Source organism: Salmo trutta, chromosome 7 (assembly GCF_901001165.1).
Source record: "Salmo trutta chromosome 7, fSalTru1.1, whole genome shotgun sequence".
NCBI classification, from domain to species: Eukaryota; Metazoa; Chordata; class Actinopteri; order Salmoniformes; family Salmonidae; genus Salmo; species Salmo trutta.
The window spans coordinates 57,600,173-57,626,882 of NC_042963.1; the positions used below are offsets into that span (position 1 = coordinate 57,600,173).

Genomic DNA, 26,710 nt, shown 5'->3' on the forward strand with positions numbered 1-26,710 from the left:
TGGATCCAGGGTATGGTCTATGGTATAGATCCAGGGTATGGTCTATGGTATAGATCCAGGGTATGGTCTATGGTATGGATCCAGGGTATGGTCTATGGTATGGATCCAGGGTATGGTCTATGGTATAGATCCAGGGTATGGTCTATGGTATGGATCCAGGGTATGGTCTATGGTATAGATCCAGGGTATGGTCTATGGTATAGATCCAGGGTATGGTCTATGGTATGGATCCAGGGTATGGTCTATGGTATGGATCCAGGGTATGGTCTATGGTATAGATCCAGGGTATGGTCTATGGTATAGATCCAGGGTATGGTCTATGGTATGGATCCAGGGTATGGTCTATGGTATGGATCCAGGGTATGGTCTATGGTATGGATCCAGGGTATGGTCTATGGTATGGATCCAGGGTATGGTCTATGGTATGGATCCAGGGTATGGTCTATGGTATAGATCCAGGGTATGGTCTATGGTATGGATTCAGGGTATGGTCTATGGTATGGATCCAGGGTATGGTCTATGGTATGGATCCAGGGTATGGTCTATGGTATAGATCCAGGGTATGGTCTATGGTATAGATCCAGGGTATGGTCTATGGTATGGATCCAGGGTATGGTCTATGGTATAGATCCAGGGTATGGATCCAGGGTATGGTCTATGGTATAGATCCAGGGTATGGTCTATGGTATAGATCCAGGGTATAGATCCAGGGTATGGTCTATGGTATAGATCCAGGGTATGGTCTATGGTATGGATCCAGGCTATGGTCTATGGTATGGATCCAGGGTATGGATCCAGGGTATGGTATATGGTATAGATCCAGGGTATGGATCCAGGGTATGGATGGAGTCGATGTTAAGGAGTGTATTTGTGGGTAGGATAGTTTGAGTGGGAGGGACTGAGATCAGTAGTTAATATAGGAGTGGGTTGGTGGAAAAGGTTGTGTGAATGTGGTCACAAAACAAATAAATACAAAGTGGGAGACCTATGCCTTGGACCGGTCCAATGTGCATGGAGGGGTGTGCCGTGTGTGTGTGTGTTTTTCCCCTGGTGCACATCGTCATGGGCATTTGGCTGTTGTCACATCTTGTTGCTACTATGCGAGCTGTTGTCATGACCACAGTTGTCATGGCTGTCCTCAAAGTGGGCATAAGGTACACACACACACACAACAAGCCACGGCGACCGGTCAGGAGGACTAAGAAAGAAGAGACATCACAATCAAGTCAAGCTGTTTAGATTATCACATTCTTCCTGCTGCTCTTCGTCTGTTTCTTGTCTGCCCCCACCCCCCCCCACCTCCCTCTCCTTCTCTCTCTCTTGTTCTTTGGCACTGGGAGGAGTGGATGGACAGGAGAGAGGGATGATGGGAGGAAGTCTCTCTCTCTCTCTCGTTCTCTCCGTCTATTTGGAGAGCTTGCTGATGACTCTGATCAGCGCTCCGTTTTCGTCTTTCAGTCGCTGGTTGTCAGCTCTCAGGTCACCTAGCACCTAGAGGAACAAACATGTTATTGGCTGAAAAACTGACAATAGATGCAGCCAATGCACCATACACACTGAGTGGACAAGACATTAAGAACACCTGCTCTCTCCATGACATAGACTGACCAGGTGAATACAGGTGAAAAGCTATGATCCCTTATTGATGTCACTTGTTAAATCTACTTTAAATCAGTGTAGATGAAGAGGAGGAGACGGGTTAAAGAAGGATTTTTAAGACTTGAGACATGGATTGTGTGTGTGTGTGCCATTCAGAGGATGAATGGGCATGATCAAATATTTAAGTGCCTTTGAGCGAGGTTTGGTAGTAGGTGCCAGGCGCACCGGTTTGTGTCAAGAACTGCAACGCTGCTGGGTTTTACATGATCAACAGTTTCCTGTGTGAATCAAGAATGGTCCACCACCCAAAGGACATCCATCCAACTGGACACAACTGTGGGAAGCACTGGGGTCGACATGGGCCAGCATTCCTGTGGAACGCTTTGACACCTTATAGAGTCCGTACCCCGACGATTTGACGCAGTTCTGAGGGGAAATATTAGGAAGATGTGTTCCTAATGTTTGGTGTACTCAGTACACTACTTTTTACCAAAGGAGTACCATTTGGGACGCAAACATTGACTTCAGCTGTTTGTTGGGCTGAAAACGAATGGACTTCAGCTGTTTGTTGGGCTGAAAACGAATTGACTTCAGCTGTTTGTTGGGCTGAAAACTAATGGACTTCAGCTGTTTGTTGGGCTGAAAACGAATGGACTTCAGCTGTTTGTTGGGCTGAAAACGAATTGACTTCAGCTGTTTGTTGGGCTGAAAACTAATTGACTTCAGCTGTTTGTTGGGCTGAAAACTAATTGACTTCAGCTGTTTGTTGGGCTGAAAACGAATGGACTTCAGCTGTTTGTTGGGCTGAAAACGAATTGACTTCAGCTGTTTGTTGGGCTGAAAACTAATGGACTTCAGCTGTTTGTTGGGCTGAAAACTAATGGACTTCAGCTGTTTGTTGGGCTGGGTGAAATTTCAGACTCAGACTCACCGTACTGCTACAATACTAGTGATTTGCAGCACAAGCTGTGAAAAGAAGCAGTGAGCTGGTGTGTGCAAGCAGTGTCTGTCTGGAATAAAAGCTGGGTTCAAATACTATTTGTCATCTTTCAAATACTTTGACCGTTTAGCAAACGGCTTCTCTATTCGTTCCATTGCAACAAGCAATCTCAAATCGAGCCCAGATAATGGATTTGAAAGATTTCGGAAACTATTCGAACCCAGGTGAGATGATCTATTTTCACCTTCAACTCTGCCTCCAGCTCAGCCACACGTCTCTCCAACATCCAACGCTCCTGATGAGAGACAGAGACAGAGACAGAGAGAGAGAGAGAGAGAGAGAGAGACAGAGACAGAGACAGAGAGAGAGAGAGAGAGAGAGACACAGAGAGACAGAGAGACAGAGACAGAGAGAGACAGAGAGAGAGACAGAGAGAGAGACAGAGAGACAGAGAGAGAGAGAGAGAGAGAGAGAGACAGAGACAGAGACAGAGACAGAGAGAGAGAGAGAGAGAGAGAGAGAGAGAGAGACAGAGAGAGAGACAGAGAGACAGAGAGAGAGAGAGAGACAGAGAGAGGAACGAAGAAAGAGGTTCAGGTAGCAGCAGTCAGTTGTGAGGCCAGGCTCAGCAGCAGTCAGTTGTGAGACCAGGCTCAGCAGCAGTCAGTTGTGAGGCCAGGCTCAGCAGCAGTCAGTTGTGAGGCCAGGCTCAGCAGCAGTCAGTTGTGAGGCCAGGCTCAGCAGCAGTCAGTTGTGAGGCCAGGCTCAGCAGCAGTCAGTTGTGAGGCCAGGCTCAGCAGCAGTCAGTTGTGAGGCCAGGCTCAGCAGCAGTCAGTTGTGAGGCCAGGCTCAGCAGCAGTCAGTTGTGAGGCCAGGCTCAGCAGCAGTCAGTTGTGAGGCCAGGCTCAGCAGCAGTCAGTTGTTGAGGCCAGGCTCAGCAGCAGTCAGTTGTGAGGCCAGGCTCAGCAGCAGTCAGTTGTGAGGCCAGGCTCAGCAGCAGTCAGTTGTGAGGCCAGGCTCAGCAGCAGTCAGTTGTGAGGCCAGGCTCAGCAGCAGTCAGTTGTGAGGCCAGGCTCAGCAGCAGTCAGTTGTGAGGCCAGGCTCAGCAGCAGTCAGTTGTGAGGCCAGGCTCAGCAGCAGTCAGTTGTGAGGCCAGGCTCAGCAGCAGTCAGTTGTGAGGCCAGGCTCAGCAGCAGTCAGTTGTGAGGCCAGGCTCAGCAGCAGTCAGTTGTGAGGCCAGGCTCAGCAGCAGTCAGTTGTGAGGCCAGGCTCAGCAGCAGCTGTTTGACACTAGTTACAGTACATAATAACACGACACAAGCCACACGTGGCAGGAAGGAGAGACTTACCTTCTTCTCCATCTCTAGCATTGCTGAACAATCACTAAAACGCTCCTGTCTCTGTAGGATACAACACACAGATCAGCAGAAACATTGTTCATGTCAATACGGGTTATACAGTATGCAGTTGAATTGAAGACTGTTTATCATGGTCATTATGAAATGTGTAACGTTGTTAGTGTATGTTAGGTTGGAGCGGTATCCACATTGTCATACCGGGAAATATTGTGTAATACCGCCACTGAACACAAGGGGCACTATTTTCTAACCTCACAGCTTTTTAGTACACCAAAAAAGTTAGCAACGCCAACAAGTACATGTAAAATCCCATAGAGAATGTGAACCAAATGCTAACGAGCACCCTTCCTGTACTCAGTTCGCCCCAGGTCGACTCTAAGGTGACGTTGAGTCCAAATGCCACCAAACTACCTATCAGTTATTTTCAATAGAACACACACAGCAATGTAACCTTAATGTATGACCTGGGTAGGCTTGTCCACTCTGGTGTGTGGTGTGTGTGTGTGTGTGTGTGTATGTGTGTATGTGTGGTGTGTGTGTGTGTACTTCTGTGTGTGAGAGACCTGGGTAGCCTTGTCCAGGTCCAGTCTGGTCTGAGAGATGGTCCTCTGGATGCCCTCCAGCTGAGACTGAAGCTGACCATTCTCCCTGGACACCACCTCAAACAGCTGAGACAGAAACACATCACATTTTCATTCATATCAAATCTTTATGTTTTATTCACTCTACTATAACAAGCAATACAATTCCATCCACTATATATAGCAAAAACAATGACAATCCATTTTTGAGAGAGAGAGAGGGAGTTATAGAAAGGGGGAGAGACAGTTATAGAGAGGGGAAGAGAGAGTTATAGAGAGGGGAGAGAAAGGGGGAGAGACAGTTATAGAGAGGGGGAGAGACAGTTATAGAGAGGGGAAGAGAGAGTTATAGAGAGGGGAGAGAGAGTTATAGAGAGGGGAGAGAGAGTTATAGAGACGGAGAGAGAGTTATAGAGAGGGGGAAGAGATTTATAGAGAGGGGGAGAGAGTTATAGAGAGGGAGAGAGAGTTCTAGAGAGGGGAAGAGAGTTCTAGAGAGGGGGAAGAGATTTATAGAGAGGGGGAAGAGAGTTATAGAGAGGGGGAAGAGAGTTATAGAGAGGGGGAGAGAGTTATAGAGAGGGGAGAGAGAGAGTTATAGAGAGGGGGAAGAGATTTATAGAGAGGGGGAGAGAGTTATAGAGAGGGAGAGAGAGTTATAGAGAGGGGGAAGAGAGTTATAGAGAGGGGGAAGAGATTTATAGAGAGGGGGAGAGAGTTATAGAGAGGGAGAGAGAGTTCTAGAGAGGGGAAGAGAGTTATAGAGAGGGGGGGAGAGAGTTATAGAGAGGGGAAGAGAGAGGTATAGAGAGGGGGAGAGAGAGTTATAGAGAGGGGGAGAGAGAGTTATAGAGAGGGAGAGAGAGTTATAGAGAGGGGGGGGAGAGAGTTATAGAGAGGGGAAGAGAGTTATAGAGAGGGGAAGAGAGTTATAGAGAGGGAGAGAGTTATAGAGAGGGAGAGAGTTATAGAGAGGGAGAGAGAGAGTTATAGAGAGGGGAGAGAGAGTTATAGAGAGGGGGAGAGAGAGTTATAGAGACGGGAGAGAGAGTTATAGAGAGGGGAAGAGAGTTATAGAGAGGGGAGAGAAAGGGGGAGAGAGTTATAGAGACGGAGAGAGAGTTATAGAGAGGGGAAGACAGTTATAGAGAGGGGAAGAGAGAGTTATAGAGAGGGGGAGAGAGTTATAGAGAGGGGGAGAGAGAGTTATAGAGAGGGGAAGAGAGTTATAGAGAGGGGGAGAGAGTTATAGAGAGGGGGAGAGAGTTATAGAGAGGGGGGAGAGACAAGTTATAGAGAGGGGAGAGAAAGTTATAGAGAGGGGGAGGAGAGTTATAGAGAGGGGGGAGAGAGAGTTATAGAGAGGGGGAGAGAGGTTATAGAGAGGGGAAGAGAGAGAGTTATAGAGACGGAAGATGAGAGTTATAGAGAGGGGAAGGAAGAGGGGTGAGAGACAGTTATAGAGAGGGGAAGAGAGTTATAGAGGGAGAGAGAGTTATAGAGAGGGAGAGAGAGAGTTATAGAGACGGAGAGAGAGTTATAGAGAGGGGAAGAGAGTTATAGAGAGGGGGAGAGAGAAAGGGGGAGAGACAGTTATAGAGAGGGGAAGAGAGTTATAGAGAGGGAGAGAGAGTTATAGAGAGGGAGAGAGAGAGTTATAGAGACGGAGAGAGAGTTATAGAGAGGGGAAGAGAGTTATAGAGAGGGAGAGAAGGGGGAGAGACAGTTATAGAGAGGGGAAGAGAGAGTTATAGAGAGGGGGAGAGAGAGTTATAGAGAGGGGGAGAGACAGTTATAGAGAGGGGAAGAGAGTTATAGAGAGGGGGAGAGAGTTATAGAGAGGGGGAAGAGAGAGTTATAGAGAGGGGGGGAGAGTTATAGAGAGGGGAAGAGAGTTATAGAGAGGGGAGAGAGTTATAGAGAGGGGGAGAGAGTTATAGAGAGGGGGAGAGAGTTATAGAGAGGGAGAGAGAGAGTTATAGAGACGGAGAGAGAGTTATAGAGAGGGGAAGAGAGTTATAGAGAGGGGAGAGAAAGGGGGAGAGACAGTTATAGAGAGGGGAAGAGAGAGTTATAGAGAGGGGAGAGAGAGTTATTGAGAGGGGGAGAGACAGTTATAGAGAGGGGAGGAGAGTTATAGAGAGGGGGGAGAGAGTTATAGAGAGGGGGAGAGAGAGTTATAGAGAGGGGGGGAGAGTTATAGAGAGGGGAAGAGAGTTATAGAGAGGGGGAGAGAGTTATAGAGAGGGGGAGAGAGAGTTATAGAGAGGGGGAGAGAGTTATAGAGAGGGGGAGAGAGTTATAGAGAGGGGGAGAGAGTTATAGAGAGGGGAAGAGAGTTATAGAGAGGGGAAGAGAGTTATAGAGAGGGGAAGAGAGTTATAGAGAGGGGAAGAGAGAGGGGGAGAGAGTTATAGAGAGGGAGAGAGAGTTATAGAGAGGGGGAAGAGAGAGTTATAGAGAGGGGAGAGAGAGAGTTATAGAGGGGAGAGAGAGTTATAGAGAGGGGAGAGAAAGTTATAGAGAGGGGAGAGAAAGTTATAGAGAGGGAGAGAAAGAGTTATAGAGACGGAGAGAGAGTTATAGAGAGGGGAAGAGAGAGTTATAGAGAGGGGGAGAGAGAGTTATAGAGAGGGGGAGAGAGTTATAGAGAGGGGAAGAGAGTTATAGAGAGGGGGAGAGACAGTTATAGAGAGGGGAAGAGACAGTTATAGAGAGGGGGAGAGAGAGTTATAGAGAGGGGGAGAGAGAGTTATAGAGAGGGAGAGAGAGAGTTATAGAGAGGGGAGAGAGAGAGTTATAGAGAGGGGGAGAGAGAGTTATAGAGAGGGGAAGAGAGTTATAGAGAGGGGAGAGAGAGTTATAGAGAGGGGGAGAGAGAGTTATAGAGAGGGGGAAGAGAGTTATAGAGAGGGGAGAGAAAGGGGGAGAGACAGTTATAGAGAGGGGGAGAGAGAGTTATAGAGAGGGGGAAGAGAGTTATAGAGAGGGGAGAGAAAGGGGGAGAGAGAGTTATAGAGAGGGGAGAGAGAGAGTTATAGATAGGGGGAGAGAGAGTTATAGAGAAGGGGAGAGAGAGTTATAGAGACGGAGAGAGAGTTATAGAGAGGGGAGAGAGAGTTATAGAGAGGGGGAGAGAGAGTTATAGAGAGGGGGAGAGAGAGTTATAGAGAGGGGAGAGAAAGGGGGAGAGACAGTTATAGAGAGGGGGAGAGAGAGTTATAGAGAGGGGAAGAGAGTTATAGAGACGGAGAGAGAGAGTTATAGAGACGGAGAGAGAGTTATAGAGAGGGGAAGAGAGTTATAGAGAGGGGGAAGAGAGAGGGGGAAACAAACAGAGAGAGGGAGAGAGTTATAGAGAGGGGGAAACAGAGAGAGAGGGAGGGAGAGAGTTATAGAGAAGGGAAGAGAGAGGGGGAAACAGAAACAGAGAGAGAGAGAGAGAGAGAGAGAGGGAGAGCGGGAGACATGGAGAGAGAAAGAGTCTGAAAACAGACAGGATGGGACTCCCAATATTGACTAGACCCTTCCAACCATTCAAACCTTATTCCATGTCCCTACCTTCTTGTAATCGTTGGTCTCAGAGCCTCCTCCTCTGTCAATACAGTCGTTACATGACACGTCAGACCTGGGCAAAGCACAGGTCCTAGATATTATAATGACAGTCAGGAAACAGGACAGAGATATTATAATGACAGTCAGGAAACAGGACAGAGATATTATAATGACAGTCAGGAAACAGGTCAGAGATATTATAATGACAGTCAGGAAACAGGACAGAGATATTATAATGACAGTCAGGAAACAGGTCAGAGATATTATGACAGTCAGGAAACAGGTCAGAGATATTATAATGACAGTCAGGAAACAGGACAGAGATATTATAATGACAGTCAGGAAACAGGTCCGAGATATTATAATGACAGTCAGGAAACAGGACAAAGATATTATAATGACAGTCAGGAAACAGGTCAGGGATATTATAATGATAGTCAGGAAACAGGTCAGAGATATTATAATGACAGTCAGGAAACAGGTCAGAGATATAATGACAGTCAGGAAACAGATCAGAGATATTATAATGACAGTCAGGAAACAGATCAGAGATATTATAATGACAGTCAGGAAACAGGTCAGAGATATTATAATGACAGTCAGGAAACAGGTCCGAGATATTATAATGACCGTCAGGAAACAGGTCCGAGATATTATAATGACAGTCAGGAAACAGGTCCGAGATATTATAATGACAGTCAGGAAACAGGACAAAGATATTATAATGACAGTCAGGAAACAGGTCAGAGATATTACAATGACAGTCAGGAAACAGGACAGAGATATTATAATGAGTCAGGAAACAGGACAGAAATATTATAATGACAGTCAGGAAACAGGACAAAGATATTATAATGACAGTCAGGAAACAGGTCAGAGATATTACAATGACAGTCAGGAAACAGGACAGATATATTATAATGACTCACTACTATGACAGTCAGGAAACAGGACAAAGATATTATAATGACAGTCAGGAAAAAGGACAAAGATATTATAATGACAGTCAGGAAACAGGTCAGAGATATTACAATGACAGTCAGGAAACAGGACAGAGATATTATAATGAGTCAGGAAACAGGACAGAAATATTATAATGACAGTCAGGAAACAGGACAGAGATATTATAATGACAGTCAGGAAACAGATATTATAATGACAGTCAGGAAACAGGTCAGAGATATTATAATGACTCACTACTATGACAGTCAGGAAGCAGGACAGTTCAAAGTGTAAAGGTCAGATCCATACCTGGTGCTGGAGTGCCCACTGCCTCCAAACCCCTCCTCTCCACTGGGCTCGTTGTCATCACTCTACAGGACCACAGACATCAGCAGGTCAACACAATATGGATGTCAATGTCATCATTACGACAGGTTATTACCAGGATATAAACCTAGTAACCTTATAACCACTCATTATGGATGTCAATGTCCTCATTACGACAGGTTATTACCAGGATATAACGTAGTAACCTTATAACCACTCATTATGGATGTCAATGTCATCATTACGACAGATTATTACCAGGATATAAACCTAGTAACCTTATAACCACTCATTATTGATGTCAATGTCATCATTACGACAGGTTATTACCAGGATATAATCTAGTAACCAGTTACAAACAGGACTATGACAGGTTATAACCAGGACTAGCTCATGCACTCACCTTGCAGGAGAAATGAGGGTTATGAGCCTTGGTCAAGGGAACAGAGAGATATTTTACCTAGTCGTCTTTTGGTTACTGGCCCAACGCTCTTAACTGCTCTGCTTCCTGCTGCCCATATATGATGCCGATGTCATCCTTATGAGCAAGGTTTTAATAGGGTTACAGCGGTTGGAACCAACGTTATTTACCAATCGTTTCGTTCTGAACAGAACCATTCTTTTTATCGTTCTGTTCTACTGTTCTGACCAGCAATATAAAGTTCTGGACCGGTTCATATCGTTCCTTTCTGTTCCTTTTTTAACCTGTGAAATCAACAGTTGTTTACATTTATCTCATTAAATGACTTCACCAATCAGTGCAGATGGAGAAGGCCAGCTAGTTGTTTAGACCAATCAGTGCAGATGGAGAAGGCCAGCTAGTTGTTTAGACCAATCAGTGCAGATGGAGCAGGCCAGCTAGTTGTTTAGACCAATCAGTGCAGATGGAGAAGGCCAGCTAGTTGTTTAGACCAATCAGTGCAGATGTAGCAGGCCAGCTAGTTGTTTAGACCAATCAGTGCAGATGGAGCCGGCCAGCTAGTTGTTTAGACCAATCAGTGCAGATGTAGCAGGCCAGCTAGTTGTTTAGACAAATCAGTGCAGATGGTTACCGGCAAGCTAGTTGTTTAGACCAATCAGTGCAGATGGAGCCGGCCAGCTAGTTGTTTAGACCAATCAGTGCAGATGGTAACCGGCCAGCTAGTTGTTTAGACCAATCAGTGCAGATGGAGCAGGCCAGCTAGTTGTTTAGACAAATCAGTGCAGATGGTTACCGGCAAGCTAGTTGTTTAGACCAATCAGTGCAGATGGAGCCGGCCAGCTAGTTGTTTAGACCAATCAGTGCAGATGGTAACCGGCCAGCTAGTTGTTTAGACCAATCAGTGCAGATGGAGCAGGCCAGCTAGTTGTTTAGACCAATCAGTGCAGATGTAGCAGGCCAGCTAGTTGTTTAGACCAATCAGTGCAGATGGAGAAGGCCAGCTAGTTGTTTAGACCAATCAGTGCAGATTGTAACCGGCCAGCTAGTTGTTTAGACCAATCAGTGCAGATGGATCCGGCCAGCTAGTTGTTTAGATGCATGATGGACACACAAGTGTAGTCACAAGGTAGCCTAAACAAGCACAGACACTGGAACAAGTTTCTGAGTGAGAGAGGGAGTGTTTTGCATAGACACTTAGTTGCATTTTTTATGGCACCAAAAAAAAAATCCCAGAACTTAAAATAACATTAACAAGTTCCCATGCTTTTAAAATAAGAGTTCTGTTCTGGAACAGTATAGATCACTTTTGTTCCTGGTTCCGTTTCTGTTCCTTGAACATTTTTAGTTTTTTTCCCCTCCTGTTTTTGGTTCTGTTCCCTGAACCAGTTCTATAATGGTTATAAAGCATGGCTATGACAGATTACAATGCACTCACCTCTCCAGCCCTCTGAGCTCTCCTCCTGGTCCTCCGTCTCTCCCTGGCGATTCGGTCACTCTCACTTTCCCCTCCACTAGTCTCCTGGCTGGAGGTTGGAGGACGAGAGGTACCAGCCGGTTGAGTCAGCCCCAACAGGTCAGACTTCTGCAGGTTGGCGATACGGGACCTCCAGCTTACCTCCTGGAGACAATAATAATAATACAAATCATAACATAATACATAAACACAGTTCTTTACCGTCGCTATCATATCCAACATACAGGTGTAACAGTCACAACCAACACAACTCAGCACTGTCAAAACCACTGAGCAAGAAAATCCCAGGGTACGCAACTAGATTCAGCCGCGGGCCGATATTTATCTGAGTGGATGACCACAAATAAGCACCAAAAAGAGATTGTATTTGAAAATAACAATAATTTCATACCTGGATTACATCTCTTTTATTCCTCGGAATACTTAGAAACAGATTTCCTAAATTAAACTCAAGTTATTTTTGTATATATATATTTTTTTAGCAACCTTGGGGAGGGCAAGAAATACCATCCACGGGACGGTTTTGTCCCCGGGGGCCGCCTGTTGCCAACCCCTGGCCGAGGGCGACAGTAGGTCCCGTGGTTGACGTCACTCATAAGCCTTTGACATTACAATATATAAACACTGCTCTCTCTCACCCCTTCTTCTGCTCTCTTCTTATTGGCTGCCTCCTCCTCCGCCTCTTTCCTTGTCTTCTCTCTCCCTTCGTCCGTCTGGGCTGTCTTCATTGTCTTGTCAGCTTCCTGCAGGTCTGTGAGCGTCACGCCCTGATTGGACAACAGATAGAAAGTACTGGTCATGTTACTTTCAAAATGTTAAATCAGTAACTTTTTGATTATTTAAAATGTTTAAATGTAATCTTTATTTTACTAGGCAAGCCAGTTAAGAACAAATTCTTATTTACAATGACAGCCTAGGAACAGTGAGTTAACTGCCTTGTTCAGGGGGCAGAAGACAGATTTGTACCTTGTCAGCTCTGGGATTCGATCCAGCAACCTTTCGGTTACTAGTCCAATGCTCTAACCACTAGGCTACGGAAACATAGTAACGTAATCTGACTACTTTCAGTAACTTTTAGATTACTTTCTCCTTAAGAGGGAGTACAAAAAGACAAAAATGAATATTACCAACTGAATGACATCTATTGCAGGATAAATCGAGTTAACCAGAGGTGGGACCAAGTCGCTATTATTCACAAGGTCCGAGTCCCAAGTAGAGTCCCAAGCAGAGTCCCAAGCAGAGTCCCAAGCAGAGTCCCAAGCAGAGTCCCAAGTAGAGTCCCAAGCAGAGTCCCAAGCAGAGTCCCAAGCAGAGTCCCAAGCAGAGTCCCAAGTAGAGTCCCAAGCAGAGTCCCAAGTAGAGTCCCAAGTAGAGTCCCAAGTAGAGTCCCAAGTAGAGTCCCAAGTAGAGTCCCAAGCAGAACAGGTTGAGTCAAGTCCAAGTTGTGCATTTTAAAAACAAATCAAGTCATCTTTTCAAGTCAAGTCAAAAAAATATACAGTTACCAGTCAAAAGTTTGGACACACCTACTCATTCAAGGGGTTTTCTTTATTTTTACTATTTTCTACATTGTAGAATAATAGTAAAGACATCAAAACTATGAAATAACACATATGGAATCATGTAGTAACCAAAAAAGTGTTAAACAAATCAAAATATATTTGAGATTCTTCAAAGTAGCCTCCCTTTGATGTGACGAAAGCTTAAATTCTATCTTTAGATTAAAAAACAAAGTCTGTCAGTATTTTCAGTATTTCTAATTAATTTAATACCCCTTGATCTTAAAGAAATATGGAAGAATAGATTATCCAAATTATTTGACCTGAGCAAGACCCCAAAATGTAAGGACTTATTAGCCTACTCTGTTGTTTATGATGTTGTTGTCATGGACGACTGATTGAGCTCATTGCTTCAAGTCGAAAAATATATGCTTCTCTCATGGAATGGCCAGCTAGGAGCACTACCGAGAAGTTCTATTTGCATGTGAAAAATGTCATGCCACATTTAACCTTTATTTAACTAGGCAAGTCAGTTAAGAACAAATTATTATTTTCAATGACGGCCCTACCGTGGAACAGTGGGTTAACTGTCTTGTTCAGGGGGCAGAAAACAGATTTTTTTTACCTTGTCAGCTCGGGGATTCGATCCAACGCTCTAACCAGTAGGTTTCCTCCAGCATCTTCACAAGGTCCTTTGCTGTTGTTCTGGGATTGATTTGCACTTTTAGCACCAAAGTACGTTCATCTCTAGGAGACAGAATGCATCTCCTTCCTGAGCGGTATGACGGCTGCGTGGTCCCATGATGTTTATACTTGCATACTATTGTTTGTACAGATGAACGTGGGTACCTTCAGGCATTTGGAAATTGCTCCCAAGGATGAACCAGACTTGGAGGTCTACAATTTTTTTTCTGAGGTCTTGGCTGATTTCTTTTGATTTTCCCATGATGTCAAGCAAAGAGGCACTGAGTTTGAAGGTAGGCCTTGAAATACATCCACAGGTACACCTCCAATTGACTTAAATTATGTCAATTAGCCTATCAGAAGCTTCTAAAGCCATGACATCATGTTCTGTAATTTTCCAAGCTGTTTAAAGGCACAGTCAACTTAATGTATGTGAACTTCTGACCCACTGGAATTGTGATACAGTGAATTATAAGTGAAATAATCTGTCTGTAAACAATTGTTGGAAAAATGACTTGTGTCATGCACAAAGTAGATGTCCTAACCGACTTGCCAAAACAATAGTTTGTTAACAAGAAATTTGTGGAGTGGTTGAAAAACGAGTTATAATGACCCCAACCTAAGTGTATGTAAACTTCTGATTTTAACTGTATATCTCCCTCTCTAACTTTAAGCATCAGCTGTCAGAGCAGCTTACCGATCACTGTACCTGTACACAGCCCATCTGTAAATAGCACACCCAACTACCTCATCCCCAAATTGTTATTTATTTTTGCACCCCAGTATTTCTACTTGCACATCATCATCTGCACATCTATCACTCCAGTATTAACGCTATATTGTAATTATTTCACCTCTATGGCCTATTTAGTGCCTTACCTCCCTACTCTTCTACATTTGCACAAACTGTACATAGATTTTTATATTGTGTTATTGACTGCATGTTTGTTTATTCCATGTGTAACTCTGTGTTGTTGTATGTTGTCGAACTGCTTTGCTTTATCTTGGCCAGGTCACAGTTGAAAATGAGAACATGTTCTCAACTGGCCTACCTGGTTAAATAAAGGACTTGATCTCAACTGGCCTACCTGGTTAAATAAAGGACTTGATCTCAACTAACCTACCTGGTTAAATAAAGGACTTGTTCTCAACTAACCTACCTGGTTAAATAAAGGACTTGATCTCAACTAACCTACCTGGTTAAATAAAGGACTTGATCTCAACTGGCCTACCTGGTTAAATAAAGGTGAAATAAACCAAATAAAACTGTCTGGCGAGCCAGCCTTAAATGTAGTTAAATGTACATGTCTAGGCAGGTGGGCCTACCTGAGTGGATCGTTAAATGTACATGTCTAGGCAGGTGGGCCTACCTGAGTGGATAGTTAAATGTACATGTCTAGGCAGGTGGGCCTACCTGAGTGGATAGTTAAATGTACATGTCTAGGCAGGTGGGCCTACCTGAGTGGATCGTCGTGACTGTCTGGCATGTCTGGAGCGAGCCTTCCTCTGAGCCTCCGCCTCCTCATCACGAACCGGGGTCAAGTAGGATCTGGACCGGGGAACACAGAACGTTATCACAACATTATCACAACGCTATCACAACATTTAGATAACGTATCTAAATGTTGTGATAATGTTATCACAACATTATCACAACATTTAGACAACACACATCGGGATCAGATAGGAGCTGAGGGGGACACACAGAACATAACTACATTTAACTATATTCATCTACATTAATAAATATATATTTATTTAGACAGTCAGAAAGGTAAGGGGTTTAATTTAGACAGTCAGACAGGTAAGTGGGTTTAATTTAGTCAGAAAGGTAAGTGGGTTTAATTTAGTCAGAAAGGTAAGTGGGTTTAATTTAGACAGTCAGAAAGGTAAGGGGTTTAATTTAGACAGTCAGACAGGTAAGTGGGTTTAATTTAGTCAGAAAGGTAAGTGGGTTTAATTTAGACAGTCAGAAAGGTAAGTGGGTTTTATTTAGTCAGAAAGGTAAGTGGGTTTAATTTAGTCAGAAAGGTAAGTGGGTTTAATTTAGTCAGAAAGGTAAGTGGGTTTAATTTAGTCAGAAAGGTAAGTGGGTTTTATTTAGTCAGAAATGTAAGTTGGTTTTATTTAGTCAGAAAGGTAAGTGGGTTTAATTTAGACAGTCAGAAAGGTAAGTGGGTTTAATTTAGACAGTCAGAAAGGTAAGTGGGTTTAATTTAGACAGTCAGAAAGGTAAGTGGGTTTAATTTAGTCAGAAAGGTAAGTGGGTTTAATTTAGTCAGAAAGGTAAGTGGGTTTAATTTAGACAGTCAGACAGGTAAGTGGGTTTAATTTAGACAGTCAGACAGGTAAGTGGGTTTAATTTAGACAGTCAGACAGGTAAGTGGGTTTAATTTAGACAGTCAGAACGGTAAGTGGGTTTAATTTAGACAGTCAGAAAGGTAAGTGGGTTTAATTTAGACAGTCAGAAAGGTAAGTGGGTTTAATTTAGTCAGAAAGGTAAGTGGGTTTTATTTAGACAGTCAGAAAGGTAAGTGGGTTTAATTTAGTCAGTCAGAAAGGTAAGTGGGTTTAATTTAGTCAGAAAGGTAAGTGGGTTTAATTTAGTCAGAAAGGTAAGTGGGTTTAATTTAGTCAGAAAGGTAAGTGGGTTTAATTTAGTCAGAAAGGTAAGTGGGTTTAATTTAGTCAGAAAGGTAAGTGGGTTTAATTAGTCAGAAAGGTAAGTGGGTTTAATTTAGACAGAAAGGTAAGTGGGTTTAATTTAGACAGTCAGAAAGGTAAGTGGGTTTAATTTAGACAGAAAGGTAAGTGGGTTTAATTTAGACAGTCAGAAAGGTAAGTGGGTTTAATTTAGTCAGAAAGGTAAGTGGGTTTAATTTAGACAGTCAGAAAGGTAAGTGGGTTTAATTTAGACAGTCAGAAAGGTAAGTGGGTTTAATTTAGACAGTCAGAAAGGTAAGTGGGTTTAATTTAGACAGTCAGAAAGGTAAGTGGGTTTAATTTAGTCAGAAAGGTAAGTGGGTTTAATTTAGTCAGAAAGGTAAGTGGGTTTAATTTAGTCAGAAAGGTAAGTGGGTTTAATTTAGTCAGAAAGGTAAGTGGGTTTAATTTAGACAGTCAGAAGGTAAGTGGGTTTAATTAGACAGTCAGAAAGGTAAGTGGGTTTAATTTAGACAGTCAGAAAGGTAAGTGGGTTTAATTTAGACAGAAAGGTAAGTGGGTTTAATTTAGACAGTCAGAAAGGTAAGTGGGTTTAATTTAGACAGTCAGAAAGGTAAGTGGGTTTAATTTAGTCAGAAAGGTAAGTGGGTTTAATTTAGACAGTCAGAAAGGTAAGTGGGTTTAATTTAGACAGTCAGAAAGGTAAGTGGGTTTAATTTAGACAGTCAGAAAGGTAAGTGGGTTTAATTTAGACAGTCAGAAAGGTAAGTGGGTTTAATTTAGACAGTCAGAAAGGTAAGTGGGTTTAATTTAGTCAGAAAGGTAAGTGGGTTTTAATTTAGTCAGAAAGGTAAGTGGGTTTAATTTAGACAGTCAGAAAGGTAAGTGGGTTTAATTTAGACAGTCAGAAAGGTAAGTGGGTTTAATTTAGACAGTCAGAAAGGTAAGTGGGTTTAATTTAGACAGAAAGGTAAGTGGGTTTAATTTAGACAGTCAGAAAGGTAAGTGGGTTTAATTTAGTCAGAAAGGTAAGTGGGTTTTAATTTAGTCAGAAGGTAAGTGGGTTTAATTTAGACAGTCAGAAAGGTAAGGGGTTTAATTTAGACAGTCAGAAAGGTAAGTGGGTTTAATTTAGACAGTCAGAAAGGTAAGTGGGTTTAATTTAGTCAGAAAGGTAAGTGGGTTTAATTTAGTCAGAAAGGTAAGTGGGTTTAATTTAGACAGAAAGGTAAGTGGGTTTAATTTAGACAGTCAGAAAGGTAAGTGGGTTTAATTTAGACAGTCAGAAAGGTAAGTGGGTTTAATTTAGACAGTCAGAAAGGTAAGTGGGTTTAAGTTAGACAGTCAGAAAGGTAAGTGGTTTAATTAGTCAGAAAGGTAAGTGGGTTTAATTTAGACAGTCAGAAAGGTTAAGTGGGTTTTAATTTAGTCAGAAAGGTAAGTGGGTTTAATTTAGTCAGAAAGGTAAGTGGGTTTTAATTTAGTCAGAAAGGTAAGGTGGGTTTAATTTAGACAGTCAGAAAGGTAAGTGGGTTTAATTTAGACAGTCAGAAAGGTAAGTGGGTTTAATTTAGACAGTCAGAAAGGTAAGTGGGTTTAATTTAGTCAGAAAGGTAAGTGGGTTTAATTTAGACAGAAAGGTAAGTGGGTTTAATTTAGTCAGAAAGGTAAGTGGGTTTAATTTAGTCAGAAAGGTAAGTGGGTTTAATTTAGTCAGAAAGGTAAGTGGGTTTAATTTAGACAGAAAGGTAAGTGGGTTTAATTTAGACAGTCAGAAAGGTAAGTGGGTTTAATTTAGACAGTCAGAAAGGTAAGTGGGTTTAATTTAGACAGTCAGAAAGGTAAGTGGGTTTAATTTAGACTGTCAGAAAGGTAAGTGGGTTTAATTTAGACAGACAAAGGTAAGTGGGTTTAATTTAGACAGTCAGAAAGGTAAGTGGGTTTTATTTAGACAGTCAGAAAGGTAAGTGGGTTTAATTTAGACTGTCAGAAAGGTAAGTGGGTTTAATTTAGACAGTCAGAAAGGTAAGTGGGTTTAATTTAGACAGTCAGAAAGGTAAGTGGGTTTAATTTAGACAGTCAGAAAGGTAAGTGGGTTTTATTTAGTCAGAAAGGTAAGTGGGTTTAATTTAGTCAGAAAGGTAAGTGGGTTTTTATTTAGACTGTCAGAAAGGGTTAAGTGGGTTTAATTTAGTCAGAAAGGTAAGTGGGTTTAATTTAGTCAGAAAGGGTAAGTGGGTTTTATTTAGACTGTCAGAAAGGTAAGTGGGTTTAATTTAGTCAGAAAGGTAAGTGGGTTTAATTTAGTCAGAAAGGTAAGTGGGTTTTATTAGTCAGAAAGGTAAGTGGGTTTTATTTAGTCAGAAAGGTAAGTGGGTTTTATTTAGTCAGAAATGTAAGTTGGTTTTATTTAGTCAGAAAGGTAAGTGGGTTTAATTAGTCAGAAAGGTAAGTGGGTTTAATTTAGGTCAGAAAGGTAAGTGGGTTTAATTTAGTCAGAAAGGTAAGTGGGTTTAATTAGTCAGAAAGGTAAGTGGGTTTTATTTAGTCAGAAAGGGTAAGTGGGTTTAATTTAGACAGTCAGAAAGGTAAGGGGTTTAATTTAGACAGTCAGAAAGGTAAGTGGGTTTAATTTAGACAGTCAGAAAGGTAAGTGGGTTTAATTTAGACAGTCAGAAAGGTAAGTGGGTTTAATTTAGACAGTCAGAAAGGTAAGTGGGTTTAATTTAGACAGAAAGGTAAGTGGGTTTAATTTAGACAGTCAGAAAGGTAAGTGGGTTTAATTTAGACTGTCAGAAAGGTAAGTGGGTTTAATTTAGGACTGGTCAGAAAGAGTAAGTGGGTTTAATTTAGACTGTCATGAAGGTAAGTGGGTTTAATTTAGACAGTCAGAAAAGGTAAGTGGGTTTAATTAGACAGAAAGGTAGTGGGTTTTATTTAGACAGTCAGAAAGGTAGTGGGTTAATTTAGCCTGTCAGAAAGGTAAGTGGGTTTTTATTAGTCAGAAAGGTAAGTGGGTTTATTTAGTCAGAATGTAAGTTGGTTTTATTTAGTCAGAAAGGTAAAGTGGGTTTTAATTTAGTCAGAAAGGTAAGTGGGTTTAATTAGACAGTCAGAAAGGTAAGTGGGAACAGAAATGGACAGAATTGAGAACTTGCAGATCAGCGATTTGAACCCCCATCACAGGTGGCCATGCATGGTCCAGAGTTGGCCGTCTACACTACTTACACCAGACATTGGCACTGGCAGATCACCTCAACTATAACCCATTCACCAACACTCAACTGCAACTGCAGCCCAAACACTCCCAGCACACCAGTGGTTAAAAGCCAACGTTCAAACATCCGTTAAACAGACCGTCTCTGTAAACGCTGGAACATCGCTGTAGTCATGGCAAACAGACTCACTTGCGCCTCTGCTTTGTCTCCAAGTCACTGCCAAGCCGCCGGTCGTCGTGGTGACAGAGTTGGAGGTGACAGAACACTGCTCCTTCTTCTTCTCTGCCTGCTCCTGAGCCAGTCTGAGGGAGATAAAGGGCTTAGGGCTGCATGGCAGATAAAATGGTTTGGTACCTTTTTAACAGACACTACAAAAATCTGGCCTCTCCCCGTCTCCACCCCCTCTGCGTCCTTCCCGGTCCTCCACTCTCTATTACCCCTGTCCTCCGCCTACCTCTTCCCCTCCCTCACCTCTCCCTCCCCCCCTCCCGCTGTCCTCATCCTCCACCTGTCCTCTCCTTCCCCTCGTCCTCTCCTCTCCTGTCCTCTCCTCCCCTGTCATCTCCTCCCAGGTCTCCCCTCTCCTCCGCCTCCCCTCTCCACCCTGTCCTCTCCTCCCCTGTCCTTCTCCCTCCCCTCTCCTCCCTGTGCCTCCCCTGCTCCTCCCCTCCCCTGTCCTGTCCCTCCCCTGTCCCTCTCCTCTCCTCATCCTCCCCTCTCCTCCCCTGTTCCTCCCCCTCTCCCTGTCCTGTCCCTCCCCCTGGTGTCCTCTCCTCTCCTCCGCCATCTCCTCCCCCTGTCCTCCCCTCTCCTCCCCTCCCTGTCCTGTCCTCTCCTCTCCTCTCCTCCCCTCCCTCTGTCCTGACTCTCCTCCTGTCCTCCCCTGTCCTCATCCTCTCCTCTCCTCCCCTCTCCTCCCCTGTCCCTCACCTGGCCTCTCCTCCCCTCTCCTCTCCTCCCCTGTCCTCTCTTCCCTGTCCTCTCCTCCCTTGTCCTCTCTCCCCTCTCCTCCCCTGTCCCCCCTCTCCCCTCTCCTGTCCTCCCCTGTTAACCCTCTCCTCCCCTTCCTCCCCTGTCCTCCCCTCTCCTCCCCTGTTAACCCTCTCCTGTCCTCCCCTGTTAACCCTCTCCTCTCCTCTCTCCCTCCCCCTCCTCCCCTGTCCTCCCTCTCCTCCCCTCCCCTGTTAACCCTCTCCTCCCCTGTCCTGTCCTCCCCTGTCCTGTCCTCTCCTTCCCTGTCCTCTCCTCCCCTCTCCTCTCCTCCCCTGTCCTCCTCTAAATATTTCAACAACTGAGATAAACTGAACAAGTTCCACAGACAAAAATGTGTTAACAAACCTCCAAACGAGCTTCAATGCCATACAACACTCCTTCCGTGGCCTCCAACTGCTCTTAAACGTAGTAAAACTAAATGCATGCTCTTCAACCGATCACTGCCCGCACGACTAGCATCACTACTCTGGACGGTTCTGACTTAGAATATGTGGACAAACTACAAATACCTACAGTTGAAGTCGGAAGTTTACATACACTTAGGTTGGAGTCATTAAAACTCGTTTTTCAACCACTCCACAAATTTCTTGTTGACAAACTAAAGTTTTGGCAAGTCGGTTAGGACATCTACTTTGTGCATGACAGAAGTCATTTTCCAATTGTTTACAGACAGATTATTTTACTTATAATTCACTGTATCGCAATTCCAGTAGGTCAGAAGTTTACATACACTAAGTTGACTGTGCCTTTAAACAGCTTGCAAATTCCAGAAAAAGATGTCATGGCTTTAGAAGCTTCTGATAGGCTAATTGACATCAATTGAGTCAATTGGAGGTGTACCTGTTGATGTATTTCAAGGCCTACCTTCAAACTCAGTGCCTCTTTGCTTGACATCATGGGGAAATCAAAAGAAATCAGCCAAGACCTCAGAAAAACAATTGTAGACCTCCACAAGTCTGGTTCATCCTTGGGAGCAATTTCCAAACGCCTGAAGGTACCACGTTCATCTGTACAAACAATAGTACGCAAGTATAAACACCATGGTACCACGCAGCTGTCATACTGCTCAGGAAGGAGACGCGTTCTGTCTCCTAGAGATGAATGTACTTTGGTGTGAAAAGTGCAAATCAATCCCAGAACAACAGCAAAGGACCTTATGAAGATGCTGAAGGAAACAGGTACAAAAGTATCTATATCACAGTAACTTCTGTATCGACATAACCTGAAAGGCCGCTCAGCAAGGAAGAAGCCACTGCTCCAAAACCGCCATAAAAAAGCCAGACTACGGTTTGCAACTGCACATGGGGACAAAGATCATACTTTTTGGAGAAATGTCCTCTGGTCTGATGAAACCAAAATAGAACTGTTTGGCCATAATGACCATTGTTATGTTTGGAGGAAAAAGGGGGAGGCTTGCAAGCCGAAGAACACCATCCCAACCGTGAAGCACGGGGGTGGCCAGCATCATGTTGTGGGGGTGCTTTGCTGCAGGATGGACTGGTGCACTTCACAAAATAGATGGCATCATGAGGAAGGAAAATTATGTGGATATATTGAAGCAACATCTCACGACATCAGTCAGGAAGTTAAAGCTTGGTCGCAAATGGGTCTTCCAAATGGACAATGACCCCAAGCATACTTCCAAAGTTGTGGCAAAATGGCTTAAGGACAACAAAGTCAAGGTATTGGTGTGGCCATCACAAAGCCCTGACCTCAATCCTATAGAACATTTGTGAGTAGAACTGAAAAAGCGTGTGCGAGCAAGGAGGCCTACAAACCTGACTCAGTTACACCAGCTCTGTCAGGAGGAACGGGCCAAAATTCACCCAACTTATTGTGGGAAGCTTGTGGAAGGCTACTTTATTTGACCCAAGTTAAACAATTTAAAGGCAATGCTACCAAATACTAATTGAGTGTATGTAAACTTCTGACCCCACTGGGAATTTCACATTCTTAAAATAAAGTGGTGATCCTAACTGACCTAAAACAGGGAATGTTACTAGGATTAAATGTTAGGAATTGTGAAAAACTGAGTTTAAATGTGTTTGGCTAAGGTGTATGTAAACTTCCAACTTCAACTGTAGGTGTCTGGCTAGACTGTAAACTCTCCTTCCAGACTCACATTAAGCATCTCCAATCCAAAATTAAATCTAGAATTGGCTTCCTATTTCGCATCAAAGCCTCCTTCACTCACGCCGCCAAACTTACCCTCGTAAAACTGACCATCCTACCGATCCTCAACTTTGGCGATGTCAACAAACTGGATGCAGTCTATCACAGTGCCATCCGTTTTGTCACCAACATATTCATCACCAAACCCACTGGCTCCAGGTCATCTATAAGTCTCTGCTAGGTAAAGCCCCGCCTTATCTCAGCTCACTGGTCTCCATAGCAACACCGACCCGTAGCACGCGCTCCAGCAGGTATATTTCACTGGTCATCCCCAAAGCCAACACCTCTTTGGCCGCCTTTCCTTCCAGTTCTCTGCTGCCAATGACCTGGAACGAATTGCAAAAATCACTGAAGTTGGAGACTTATATCTCCCTCACTAACTTTAAGCATCGGCTGTCAGAGCAGCTTACCGATCGCTGCAGCTGTACACAGCCCATCTGTAAATAGCCCATCCAACTACCTACCTCATCCCCATATGTTTTTATTTACTTTTTTGCACACCAGTATTTCTACTTGCACATCCTCATCTGCACATTTATCACTCCAGTGTTAATCTGCTAAATTGTAATTACTTCGCTACTATGGCCTATTTATTGCCTTACCTCCTCACGCCATTTGCACACACTGTATATAGATTTTTTCTATTGTATTATGACTGTACGTTTGTTTATTCCATGTGTAACTCTGTTGCTGTTTGTGCCGCACTGCTTTGCTTTATCTTCGCCAGGTCGCAGTTGTAAATGAGAACTTGTTCTCAACTGGCCTACCTGGTTAAATAAAGGTGAAATAAAAAATGTAAAAAAAAAAAAAATGAAAGGTGAATTCATCTCCCAGTGTCTGTTGGAAAGCAGACTGAATCAGGTTTTCCTCTAGGATTTTGCCTGAGCTTAGCTCTATTCCGTTTATTTTTATCCTAAAAAACTCCTTAGTCCTTGCTGATGACAAGCATACCCATAACATGATGCAGTCAACACTATGCTTGGAAATGTTTAGAGTGGTACTCAGTAATGTGTTGTGATGGATTTTCCCCAAACATAACACTTTGTATTGAGGACAAAAAAAAATGCATGTATTTGTCTTATTTCTTATTTTTTGCAATATTACTTTAGTGCCTTATTGCAAACAGGATGCATGTTTTGAAATATTTTTATTCTGTACAGTCTTCCTTCTTTTTACTCTGTCATTTATATTAGTATGTTTATGTCAGGGTGTGTAAAAAAGTAAAAGGGGTGTGAATACTTTCTGAAGGCCGCTGTACATGATGGAAGCTGGTCATCAGGCTTAGCGTTCGCCTGGTCAGTTCTTCTCAGATCAGGGAAAGACGCGAGAAAGAGCCAATCACCTACCTCTGGGCCACTAGGATGTTGAGACGACTGAGTCCAGCAGAGAAAGCTACTTCCAGTTCCTGTTGTAGAGGTCACTGTGGGGTCATCCAGTCTGTGTCCATAGGATGAGCTGGGAATACAACCAGACTTATTGACAATAATAAATACAGCATCTTCCCTAAAGCAGTGGTTCCCAAACCAGGGCTCGCAACTGCTATGAAAATGGGGTCGAGGGAGAATTTGCAACCCCCCCCCCCCCCCCCCCCCTAAAATATATATAAACACTAAAAACACATCTTCTTTGTATCTCAAATAACGTTAATGCGGTTTACTAAAACATCTAAATGAAAATGATTCAATCTAAAAGATTAAATTTAACGGCAGCACTTGATTGTTGTACTTCAATCATTCCCATGGTGAACGACTAGCTACACTATGAAACTACACTATTGAATCATTCCCATGGTGAACGACTAGCTACACTATGAAACTACACACTATTGAATCATTCCCATGGTGAACGACTAGCTACACTATGAAACTACACACTATTGAATCATCCCATGGTGAACGACTAGCTACACTATGAAACTACACACTATTGAATCATTCCCATGGTGAACGACTAGCTACACTATGAAACTACACACTATTGAATCATTCCCATGGTGAACGACTAGCTACACTATGAAACTACACTATTGAATCATTCCCATGGTGAACGACTAGCTACACTATGAAACTACACTATTGAATCATTCCCATGGTGAACGACTAGCTACACTATGAAACTACACTATTGAATCATTCCCATGGTGAACGACCTAGCTACACTATGAAAACTACACTATTGAATCATTCCCATGGTGAACGACTAGCCTACACTATGAAACTACACTATTGAATCATTCCCATGGTGAATGACTAGCTACACTATGAAACTACACTATTGAATCATTCCCATGGTGAACGACTAGCTACACTATGAAACTACACTATTGAATCATTCCCATGGTGAATGACTAGCTACACTATGAAACTACACTATGAATCATTCCCATGGTGAATGACTAGCTACACTATGAAACTACACTATTGAATTATTCCCATGGTGAATGATTAGCTACACTATGAAACTACACACTATTGCAGAGAGTTTGATATTACCGACCGCATTTAATATGGTGAAAACAATGTGTGGGGAGGCACAGAAACTAACATCAATACCTTTGTCAGATAACACTCTTATTAAACAAAGAACTTATACAATTTCTAGCAATCAAGAGGAAACTCTGAGTCAAACGACCCAGCATTTGCTCTCCAAATGGACGTGAGGGACACTCACAGTTAACGTCCATTCGTCTGGAGAAGACAATCAGAAATACTGTTCATGTTTTTCAATGACAGCCATAGCCCCAAATAAAAAAAAGTCAACATTGGTTGTTAAATTACATCATTTTTGTTCACACGGGTGGAGGTCACCAGAAATTACAAATGGGGTCGTGGGTCAAAAATGTTGGGAACCCTTGAGTTACAGTATAACCCCTGCTCAGCAGCATATTCCCTACAGTACAAAAAAATAAATAAATAAATAAATGCATGAAATGTATTGTATGCATTCACTACTGTAAGTCGCTCTGGATAAGAGCGTCTGCTAAATGACTAAAATGTAAATGTAAAATGTACAGCACATTCCCTACAGCATGTATCCTGGCTATGCTCCTGGTGCTCCTGGCTATGTTCTGGTGCTCCTAGCTATGTCCTGGTGCTCCTAGCTATGTCCTGGTGCTCCTGGCTAATGTCCCTGGTGCTCCTGGCTATGTCCCTGGTGCTCCTGGCTATGTCCCTGGTGCTCCTGGCTATGTCCCTGGTGCTCCTGGCTATGTCCCTGGTGCTCCTGGCTATGTCCTGGTGCTCCTGGCTAATGTCCCTGGTGCTCCTGGCTAATGTCCCTGGTGCTCCTGGCTAATGTCCCTGGTGCTCCTGGCTAATGTCCCTGGTGCTCCTGGCTATGTCCTGGTGCTCCTGGCTATGCCCTGGTGCTCCTGGCTATGCCCTGGTGCTCCTGGCTATGTCCCTGGTGCTCCTGGCTATGTCCCTGGTGCTCCTGGCTATGTCCCTGGTGCTCCTGGCTATGTCCTGGTGCTCCTGACTATGTGTTCTTGGTGACATACTATTGCTGTAACATACATGTCTGTTTTCTGCTTTGCCACCGTCCTGTTCGGTTCTGGTTTTCCTTCCTGCAGGAGGTTGGTCCAGGACACCTTGGTCTCTGCCTGGAATTACTATTATCTTAACATGATGCCTCTGGTAGTGAGAGAGCAGAGTCTACAGACTAACGCATTGAACGTATTTCAATCTTTTATAATAAAATGAACCAACCAAGTGGCGTTTCGTGTCTGAACCTGGTTAAAGAAAGACTGAATGAACATCAAACAATAATTCAGGAGACATCAGGGCTCTACGTACAAACACCACCGAAAGGGAATTCACACTTCAACATGAAGTCCGAAGAGAGGGCAGACACAGCAATGGATGGAGCCAAGGCGGTAGGACATACCTGAGAGGCAAGGAAGGAGTGGAGCTACTGAGATCACATCCTGTGCTATTGAGGCGGCGGGTGTAAGAGGAGCTACGACTCAGCCAGCTGAGAGAGAGGGAAGAGAGGAGGAGGGGTGTAAGAGGGCACTACGACTCAGCCAGCTGAGAGAGAGGGGGGAGAGAGAAATAGCAAGAGAGAGAGAAAGAGCTGGAGAGAGAGAAAGAGGCGAGAGAGAGAGAGAGAGATAGTGAAAGATGGAGAGAGAGAGAGAGAGAGAGAGACAGGAGCAGAGAGAAGAGACAGAGAGATAGTGAAAGATGGAGAGAGAGACAAGAGAGAGAGAGAGAGAGAGAGATAGTGAAGATTGAGAGGGGGGAGGGAGGAGAAAGAGAGGTGGGGTGATGCAGTGACGCTCA

General features: G+C 43.6%; 1 protein-coding gene across 1 annotated transcript in view; it reads right to left on the reverse strand.

Annotated features, from left to right (window-relative positions):
• Positions 1-1,087: 1,087 nt before the first annotated feature.
• Positions 1,088-26,710, reverse strand: part of LOC115196655 (protein phosphatase 1 regulatory subunit 12A-like) — a 32,446-nt gene continuing 6,823 nt past the window's right edge. The window contains exons 5-16 of the mRNA XM_029757499.1: positions 26,445-26,455; positions 26,248-26,312; positions 23,774-23,832; positions 14,839-14,929; positions 11,836-11,964; positions 11,159-11,341; positions 9,285-9,346; positions 8,040-8,124; positions 4,461-4,565; positions 3,889-3,939; positions 2,784-2,834; positions 1,088-1,491 (exon numbers count right to left, since the gene is read on the reverse strand). Of these exons, the coding sequence (XP_029613359.1) occupies positions 1,405-1,491; positions 2,784-2,834; positions 3,889-3,939; positions 4,461-4,565; positions 8,040-8,124; positions 9,285-9,346; positions 11,159-11,341; positions 11,836-11,964; positions 14,839-14,929; positions 23,774-23,832; positions 26,248-26,312; positions 26,445-26,455 (979 nt within the window). The 3' untranslated portion in view covers positions 1,088-1,404. The remainder of the gene's footprint in view (positions 1,492-2,783; positions 2,835-3,888; positions 3,940-4,460; positions 4,566-8,039; positions 8,125-9,284; positions 9,347-11,158; positions 11,342-11,835; positions 11,965-14,838; positions 14,930-23,773; positions 23,833-26,247; positions 26,313-26,444; positions 26,456-26,710) is intronic.